The 10,143-nt window shown below is 41.8% G+C and overlaps 1 protein-coding gene across 1 annotated transcript; it reads right to left on the bottom strand.

The window, feature by feature from the left end:
- Positions 1-7,478: 7,478 nt before the first annotated feature.
- Positions 7,479-10,143, bottom strand: LOC131976531 (potassium voltage-gated channel subfamily S member 2-like). The gene is made up of 2 exons (XM_059339606.1): positions 9,733-10,143; positions 7,479-9,430 (listed from the first exon to the last, which is right to left on the bottom strand). The coding sequence occupies exon 2, from the start codon at positions 9,426-9,428 to the stop codon at positions 7,989-7,991; it is 1,440 nt and encodes a 479-aa protein (XP_059195589.1). The 5' UTR covers positions 9,429-9,430; positions 9,733-10,143; the 3' UTR covers positions 7,479-7,988.

Genomic DNA, 10,143 nt, shown 5'->3' on the forward strand with positions numbered 1-10,143 from the left:
CTCCATTCCCCAATACTATAGGGGGATGAATGTAGCCTTTAGTATTTAGCGAGTTGATGATCCAAGAAGATCGATGGAGAAAACAGGGTGAGAGTGGGAGAGAAAAAAGGAAGTGAGGCGGCAGTTCTAAGAAACAGAAATAGACTCATTATGCTATTATATTCACACCATGTCTCACAATATGTTATCACAACCCCTGCTACTTTTAGAAAAGTAGTTTTCACCCAGAGCTTCTCACATATTGTGTGTTGTGCCCTGACACAGATGCACACATGACACATTCAACCAAAAAGTGAATTTTTCTTTTCATCCAAGATTTGTATTCTTGTCTTTTCTTCTCCACTAGAATAGAATGAAAACATATTTCTTGGTGCCTTTGGCCCTGACTGACGTAAATCATTTCACTGTTTTTTTTCTTTACCTGAAGTACAAGAATTGTATTATTGCCTCTGTGTATCTTGTAGAATTTTTTCATCTCGCTCGGCAGTGTCATGAGCCTTGTGGTTGAAAGTCCTCCACCTTCACTCATATTTATTGTATTATTGCTGCAGTTCCACATTTTCATTATTATTTTTTATCAAAGTACACACCTTGAGATATCAGGGTTTTTCAAAGTATTATTGACGTCATCACAAAGGGCTCAGGTGGACTGCCACTGAGGCTCTCAGACACTTTCTGTTCAAGCTTTACAAATCAAACTGTCTGAACCGCTGTCCTTGGCACATCCTAGAGGAAATTGATTCCGGGGGGGAAGTAATGACACACACCCACACACACACACAAACACAAGCATACACACGCGGTTTATACATGCAAATACATAGCCACAAAAACATGACAAACCGCCAGATAAGTGATCTGTATGCATCTCCACTCTTTCTTTCACTTTGAAGTTTGGAAAAGACTGATTGTGTCTGTCCTCTTGACTCAACCCTGCACCACCCGACCAGGCGTAATAATGGATCCAATCTGAGACTGTCTGAATCTGTGTATCACCTGTGGGAGTAGCAGTGTGTGAGAAATGCCCAAGGTTCAATTTACTCTGAGCTGTTCCTGCTCCTTGTGTGTGCTGGCCCAGTATCTTCCCTCTCAACTGAGCTACTGGCCAGGGGTTAAAGGGTAACTACATGTCGAGATGCTGTCTCATTGTCACCCCTTATGAAGTAGCCATTGCTTCATTATGTTTCCACCAGGAGCACTGGTTAAGAAAATAAATCAGTCACGCTCCGAGTGCAGAGGAGTACATGACTTATGAGTAGAAACATCTCTTTGAGCTAAAGAGGCATTAGACCTGATTCCCCAATATCTTTTTCTAAAGCCTATTCTTGAGTAGTCTAGATCAGATTTGTGTTTGTTTGTTTTTAAATTATAATTATTTTCAGAAGTGTTCATACTTCTGTTCTTGTAATGGTGAATCCCAGTGGTCTCTTCCTGTCTGAGGGCCAGGGGCAGATTTTTTTTTTTTAACAAGGCACCAGCAGCCAATGGTGGGATATCAGACATATCATAGACAGCTCTTGGCATGTAGGGCAGCCAATATGGCATAGCATCATTTGTACGTCGCTTTAGATAAAAGCGTCTGCTAAATGACATTGTAGCATCATGTTTTCTTCACCAAAAGGGCACTGTAGAGGATCCTATTATGTTTTATCTACCATAGGGGGATCCAAGAGGGTATTATTTCATTGTTTTCTCCATTTAATGGGTCAATTAGTTCAGTGCATCTTGGCCTTTCACCAGAAGAGTGCCATAAAGGGCACTCTATCATCATTTCTCCATTGAAAGGGAACCATAAAGCACATGCAAGTTTGTCTTGATTAATGTAGGTAAACGCCGATCCAATCCAAAGATAAGAAAAGCTGAGAGAATTCTAGAATGCCCAAACAAAAGTCTACAAAGGGTGGAGCGCTGGACTCCAATTGACTCAACAAAAAAAAAACTAATTCTGAAGTGGATGTACTTCTGCAGGAGGCAGGAAGTGAAGCCAATATGAGCTGTCATATTGAATTGGCTCAGTGAGGATATAAAATAAAACACAAAAAACAGGCCTATGGGTGCCAATCTTTTCTGTATATCTTCAGCTGTACTATCTAATATAAGTGAAAAAAGGACACAGTTAAACAGTTCAACTTCAAATAACAACACTGACATCTGGTTTGAGACATCTAAAGTTCAAAGTTTTGTTTGACCCATCCACCTCCCTGCCCACTTGTCCTGACCAGACCTTCATGTTACTTACATAATGTCGCTTACTGAGGGCTTCTTACATTAACGAGGACAGGTTTACATTACAGTCAATGGAAAGTCTAGTGTGTCTCATAAACACGCCGAATGGTGCTTTGTATGTCAGTATCAGATGCCTGATGCCAAGACAAAGTGTCAGTATCTGATGAGTTGGGAGTCTCTCTCTCTTTCCAAGACCATCTTTCAGACCAGGGTGATTTTATCATCATTGAAATTGTATAAGAATCCCTGCTCTGACTGTTTGGAAAGCATGACTGTGGCTGGATAGTCATGTGAATCCTGCTTATAAGCAGCTGAGAATATCCAGGCAGAGGAAGTTAACAAAAATGATTCTCCCTTCTTTTGCAAGAATTGTTCATCTACCCCTGTGAAAGGCACTAAAACCTGAACATTCCAACAATTCCAACAAACAAAATGGTTTTTGCTGGCCTGCTGGTCTCCCACAGTTGAAGTATCAAGCTCCATTTGGTAAAGTAAGGGTTACAAAAGCCTTCCTAAATGTAAAGTTCTGTGAAATCACCCAGGCATCTTACTTGCACATACGTAGCTTTAACTCAGCTCCTCTGCTTGCACTTAGAAAGTCCTGAAATATACAGGCTCCTATAATTAAAGTGTTTTGCGCTTACTGCCGCCTCTTTGCCATCCAAACAAAACTGCCAAAGTACACCATTATTCTTCTTGGCTGTTGAACACAAAAATGCATTTCCAGCCTTTTAGGCTATTTAAACAGGACTAGGTTGTTTTTTCTATATAAATCTTGGAGTTGATTTTCATAAAAGTCATTGGTAAAAGGTAGGATAGCGCTGGCTTAGTGTTGGATTGGGCCATTTTGTCCTATCAATTAAAGTGGGAACACTATTGTGATTAAGACCCAAAAACATCTGTCTCCCTGGATGAGTCACTTAATGGTAGCAGACAGAGTGCTGCATTAAAAGAAGGAGCGGTAATGGCCCCATTTGTCTGGAATTATTGTCCTTCACAGGTTCTTTGATGATCAGGTGCCTGTGGAGGATTTCTGGTGCAGGGCCGTTGTCAGATTTACCTGCTGAAGGTTTAATGCTGTGGTTTCAGTCTGAACCAGTATTTTATAAGATATATACTGTGGACTCAATGGGGGAATTGCAAATCTATGTGCCCCCATATGTTTTTTAAAGGGCCACAAACATGCCATTCACAATGCCCCCATTGTAGATAAAATCTGATCAAGTGCTCTCTAGGGTGACCATAAATGGAGAAAACATGATAAAATGCCCACTGAAAGAAAATAAAACATGATGAAGTGCCTTCTAAGATGGACTTAAAATTAAGAAGACGAGATGCAGAGCCATGAAGGCTGATACATGCAAAGACTGTACTGGCTGTACTATTAGTGCTTGACTGCATGCAGCTGCACTTTTTATTCTTTTTGTCCCTGCCCCTTTGCCTCTGTCCACCACTGATAAGACATTTAATGATTTGATACGTTGTGATTTCAGTACATTTGAAATAACACTGCCTTACATACACTGCAAAGAAAGGTGTGTCTAAAAACAAGATAAAAACACTAAATCTGAGGGAAATGATCTTGCTGCATGGACAGATAATTTCACTTGACAAGATTTCTTAAATTAAGATAATTAAATTTAGAAATAAGCATGTTGAACACTTAAAGAAATTAACTCTTAAAAAAAGATAAATTAAAGCTACAAGCAGCAATGAACTGGCCCGAGCAGAGTGCACTGCAAATTATTAGTTTCTTACCAAGATTAAAAAAAATTAGATTTAAAAGCGTTAGATAATCTATTTTGTTTTAAGAGTTAATTTCTTATTTTAAGTGTTCAACATGCTTATTTCTAGATTTAACAATCTTAATTTAAGAAATCTTGTAGCAAGATAATTTCCCTCAGATTTAGTGTTTTTATCTTGTTTTTAGACACACCTTTTTTGCAGTGTATAAGTATTGTTGCACAAAATGAGCCAAAGAATTACTGTCTTTACTCTAGCACCTTTAAACATTTGTGGTTTTGAATGAAATATCTTGACAGCTATACCTTCAAAACTGAAGGTGAAAATGAGACCAAACTGCACCTCACGTTCAGCACTAATTAGCAAATGATTAGCATACTAGCACACTAAATGAAGACATGACACCTGGTAAACATCAGCCTCACAGAGCCATTTGCATGGCTGTAGATTATTATTATGATGAAATTGAAATCGGAGATGGCTTTTATCCTTTCATCAAAAACTCCTTGTTTTCATTGTGGTTGTAAGTAAGTACTCTATCTGAAAAAAATATAAAAACGTCCATTAGCACAAAACTTTTAAGAATAATGCAATATGCCAGTATGCCATGATTGTTCTCCACAAGCCATATTAATCCAACAGCTTTGATTTAGATGTTGTAATGGTGACGTGAAGCAATATGATCAGCTATCCTTGTTCAGCATTACCTGCATTCTGCATTTGCATCAGATCTGAAGGTGATAATTAGCTCTGCCATGATCCATGTAATGAGAGATATTTTTAGAGATATTCACAGATCAGACATGGTGGGAAGATACAGAAAGGGGGGGAGAGAGAAAGAAACAAGCACACAGAAAAGATCCAATCTTCCCACACTGTTTAAAGCAAAGGGATAGTAGCAGATGGTAATGTGCAACAACACGGAACGCCTGCTTAGTAACAGAGTTTTGTATCACCAATACAGAGCAGACAGGAGATGATGCTTGCGCTGCCAGCTTCAATAAGTTCCCCATTAGACACGCTGTGTAGTATGTTTTTGTATAGATCGTCCGCACACACACACACAAAAGCACGTACACCATTTAGTGCTTATTTCTTGTCAGCTCTGCATTAATAAGCTCAGTTTTCTTGACACATTTTCAGCCTCTCTTCGTGATCTTCCTTTCTCTTCTTTGTCCAGAATGAATGGAAAAGGAAAGAAATAAACCCTGGCCCTTTTAACTGAAAATCTTTGATCAAAAGGAACTCTTGATTTAGTGATTAATCATTAAAATGAAACACCTGATTATAACGGACACTTCTAAAAGCTTTGATGATCACATTAGAGACACATTTTTTAAAAACTCCCCAATGTGCCTGTTTCTTTCTGCATGATGAGTCACAAATTTGGGCTTTAATGATCAAAAGAAATTCTTGGACTGGATGTAAGTCTTGCTGTTTACTGGTGTAAAGGGGGACAGCAGACGTTTTGCCACGGCCTTCCTCTAATGACCTGAGCTGCCATCTGTACTCTGTAGCTGTGTGCCAGACAGGCCCTGGGCCCTCCTTACATCTATCACCACAGTCCGAGGGTAATGACACAGGCGAGCCAAAGGAGGCAGTGGAGGGGCCAGACATCTCCATCTTACTCCTCAGAAGTCACAGTGACCTATACACGCACGCACACGCACGCACACACACACACACAGCCTTGACTTTTGGACTTGGATGGCATTGACCAAATCTACTAATCATGTTTCTCTTACGCCTCCGAGTAGATCTCAGTCTTCTTCCCGTTTCTATAATTACTTTCCTCTTCCTAAGATGGAAAAGATTGACTGTTTCAGTATGCCTCTGTTGATATGTATAAATGTCACCTGCTGTCACTGTGAACTCATTTACTGATTTTTCCATGCTAGTGTGCCGCTGCTTGGGGCTTTGAATTTGCTCCTAAGGGAAAATCTTTTAAAGGTTTAGGAGTAAACAAAAGGAGCCCGGTATAATTGGCCTCTGAGGGTAAATATTATTTCAAATGAGCTCCCCAGAAATACTTTGAAACAACAACATGCAATACATGAATTTCTCATTAGTATTTTTCAAGTGAGCATGACCTTGTTGCTGAAGTGCATTAAAATTACCCCTGTGCCACTCAGTTATTCTCCAATCATCCTATGAATAAATCAAACCTCAGTGTTCTAATACTGTTATGATTTTTATATGGACACCAAAGAGCTCTTTGGTTCACAGAGAATTTGGTTGGATTTTTACACCTAATACGTGTGGTGCAAAAGTGTTGTAAATTAATAAAGGCAACATGGAACTGATTTTATTTTGCCCGTGGGAGTCCTTTGGGAGGTCCTGTACCACAGGTGACATCCACCGGGCTGCTGTCTGTGGTTTTGTATGCTCAAACTAATTAGCTGTGAGTTGCAATATGTACGATACTTCTGCCTGTCTACACATATTAATCTGGAGCCAATGAATTTCAAATTATCCCTCGACTACTGGAGCAGATCAGTTTAAAGTCACTGAAATGTGCATAAATGTATAAATTATCTGTACTTGAGAAAAACAAAACATTTAAAATGATAAACCTGCTGCAGTGCTGTTATTTTCCCCAGCCGTAACTACCTTGATGAGAAGATTCAGCTCACAATAACAATGATCATCTGTTCAGGAATCACTCTGGCTTCAAAATAAAATGCTTCTTAAATTAAAAACTGAAAATCAATGCAGCTAACCGTACAGAAATATTAGATGACAAAAGAATTGACTTTCTAGAGCCGGTGTCTACTTGTTTCAAACGGTTCTTTATCCTTTAAACTAAAATCAATTCTACTTAATGAGTGCTCTCTGTTGTATATCCTACAACTGCATCGAGTCAGAGAGATGTTTATTGTGATGCTGACCAGAAGCAGAGAGAGGAGTGCAAAAACATTGCCCTGTCCCAGTGGAATAAGAAAGTGTGTTTTTATCTTTGGACTTAATAGAAAAAGGAAATATATGCAGGATGTCTCCACCATTCATCTTCTATGTTTACTGGCTGGAGACAAGAAGACAAATTACTTTAAGATTTAAATAAAGTGTAACACTGAAAAAAGAGAAGGCCTATATCTGTATAACAGGCAGTGGTCAACACCTGACATCTTATTTAAAGTGATTATACATAATCCCAAAGGTAAATGTAAGCACTTATGATACATAATGATAGATCTATAGTCTGCTCTTGCTGCAATATAATGTTGATTGTGGCTGTTGATTAATTGTGAAATACCTGACAATGTATTGGTTAATCTATAGAATAAAAACAAACAACTGTTTATTTTTAGACTGAGATAGGGATGGCAATGCCATAAATGCCACACACAAAAACAAAGTCTTCCTAAGAGATTTATTCAATATGTCATCTCTGAATGGTTGTTGCTATGCCTGCCAAACTGTTTTAGATATTGTGTCAGTCACTACTAAAAAATCCCTCTTTCCCCTTCAGGCTTATGTGTGTTATTTCAATCAGACCCTCGCTCTGCACATGAAAAACATGAGGAAGTGTGTTGTGTACTTCTGTTTAATACAGTTTGCATTAACCACACATCTGAAGTAATCTTGTTGCAACATAACAATTACACATCAACACTCTTTCAAAAGAGGTACAGCTGGAGTTACTGTCAGACATATTTGATCACAAGTACAGCTGGAGGAGGACTACAGTGTGACACCGTCTAGGACTGCAAACAACTACAGCATTCTCTGTCATTTTACGTTTATGTGGTCATATTTGGCCCATGTGGTGAAGGGCCATTATAATGCACAGTGAAATATCACACTCAGGCTGTCCTGTACATTTGCTTACTTTCTCATTGAGACCGACACATAGATTAACACATTATTGCACTGAGCTACAGAGAGGCAAACGGTCAGACATCAGTGGAAAGAAGTGGGCTTTTGATCCAGAGCTTTCAGCACTCTGGACAGCGCCTCATGCAGCCATAGTGAATGAAAAGTGTCACCCAACCTGACCGGGCGTCCTTGATAAAACAGTTTCAGTGTATTGATTCATTTAGACTGTGTTCACTGGGTGAACTCCGGCTCATGTTTGACAAACTCGCCATGAGGGATTTGACTTTGTGTGCGTAATAGTTCCTCAGGTTGACCGAGGGCACCTCCTTTATGCCCTCGTCAAAATCACAACTCCTCATTGCGATCTCCAGCTGTTTTTGTCTTTTGTAGAAGAGAGAGAATTTATTGAAAATGAGCGTAATCGGAAGCACAACTACTAATATCCCAGCCAGGATGCAAGCCGAGGCGGTCAGCTTGCCCGCTATGGACACAGGCACCACATCTCCGTACCCGACGGTGGTCATGCTGACTGTGGCCCACCACCAGCATGCAGGGATAGTGGAGAGATCCTCGCTGTCCTCTTTCTCCACCGTGTAGGCCATGACGGAGAAAAACGACACCCCGACGGCCAGGTACAGAAGCAGCAGGCCCACTTCTTTGTAGCTGTTCCTGAGGGTGGCCCCCAGGGAGCGCAGCCCAGTGGAGTGACGGGCAAGCTTCAAGATGCGGAAAATCCTCATCAGCCTCAGCACTTGTGCAACACGCCCCAGGTTGGCCAGCGCCGGGCTGCTCTCCACCACCAGGTTTATAAGAAGTGTCAGGTAAAACGGAAGTATGGACACCAGATCGATCATATTTAACGGGTGCTCGAAGAAATGCAGAAGATCCGGCGCCACCATGAACCTGGCGACCAGCTCCAGAGTGAACCATCCGATGCCAAAGTGCTCCACAGTCTCGAAACGTGGGTCCTCCGTGGGTTGCCCCTCACTGTCTAACAGGCTGAACTCGCTCATGCTGTTCATGCACATAGTGGCGATGGAGCCGAGCACCACCAGGATGGAGAGGATGCTGAGGATGCGGCTGGCCACGGAGTAGCCGGGGTTATCCAGCATTAACCAGACGCGCCTCCGTGCGCTCCCGAGCAGCTGCTTGTCAAACTTGGTAGCATCGCTGTAAAACTCCAACAGCTCGTCAAAAGATGAAGTGGTGCTCCCTTCGTCGCTTCTGTCCTCCCAATCATCCCGGTCCTGGTCCATCTTCCTGCAGTGGTAGGCGCTGCTGCAGCAGGAGTCAATAAAGAACTCGTTGATACCCCAGTACTCGATCTCCTGGCTGAAGGAGAAGATGCACAGCTCGGCCATGACGTGCAGCCTCCCGGTGTTGTAGAAATTCAACACGTAGGGGAAGAGAGCCGGGTTCCTGTCGAAGTAAAACTCTTTCTCTGTGTCGTCGTAGTCGTCGCACAGTTCCAGTATGGACTCTTTGGACTGACAGTGGAGTAAACGCGCGAGCCTCGTCTCGGGGAACCGGGAGAGAGTATCGGACTGGAGACGCTTCTTGAAGCCGCCCACGTTGATGCGGATGGCGGCGTTGTCATCCATGTGAGCCCCGCTGCCTGGTTTCCCCAGGGCCTGACCTGTCATGTCTGGAGAGGGGTACACACAAAGAGACGCACGGCGCACAGAAAGTGGGACAGACAAAATCACTTTGAGACAAAGAGGAAGAGAGAACACAAAGAGATTCGTGCACATTTGGAATGTATCGTTATCCTTTAAATGAATGCCGTTCTTTTTAAAAGTAAAAGACAAAATATCCATTTGTTACAACCACGTGTTTTCGTTTTCTCCAAAACGAAACAAAGAAAATAACATAAGGACTGCAGCTTGTGGCTTTCCCCCCTCTTTTTTTTTTTTTTAACAAAAGCGCATGTAAGAAGAAGGAACTTACTTTAAAGCGCTGCCAGTTCACTGAACCCCCCTACGAGAAGACTCTGCATTCCAACTCCGGTGATGACATATTGCAGTTTGTGGCCAAGTTGTAGCCCTATAATAAACACAGCGACCCCTGTCCCCCTGGGTCCAGACAGGCGCGTCTCTGTCAGGTGGATTTTCTCAGCTAAAGAGGAGGAAGTCTCTTCCAAAGGGAGTCGTAGCTATGTAAAATATGATGTTGGCTCCAGACAGAAATACATTTGCGATCCCTCCTCAAATAAAGGCTTGCAGCTGGTAGTCCTTACATCCTGCATCCGCCTGGGTTTACGCCTCCTTCTCTCACAGGTATCGGCTACATTTATAACGGTGAATTGTGGGAGCCATAGGAACTGATACACGCCCTGGCAGCCGCGTTTGGTTGTGCGAG

The sequence above is a fragment of the Centropristis striata genome, chromosome 8, assembly GCF_030273125.1.
Source record: "Centropristis striata isolate RG_2023a ecotype Rhode Island chromosome 8, C.striata_1.0, whole genome shotgun sequence".
NCBI classification, from domain to species: domain Eukaryota; kingdom Metazoa; phylum Chordata; class Actinopteri; order Perciformes; family Serranidae; genus Centropristis; species Centropristis striata.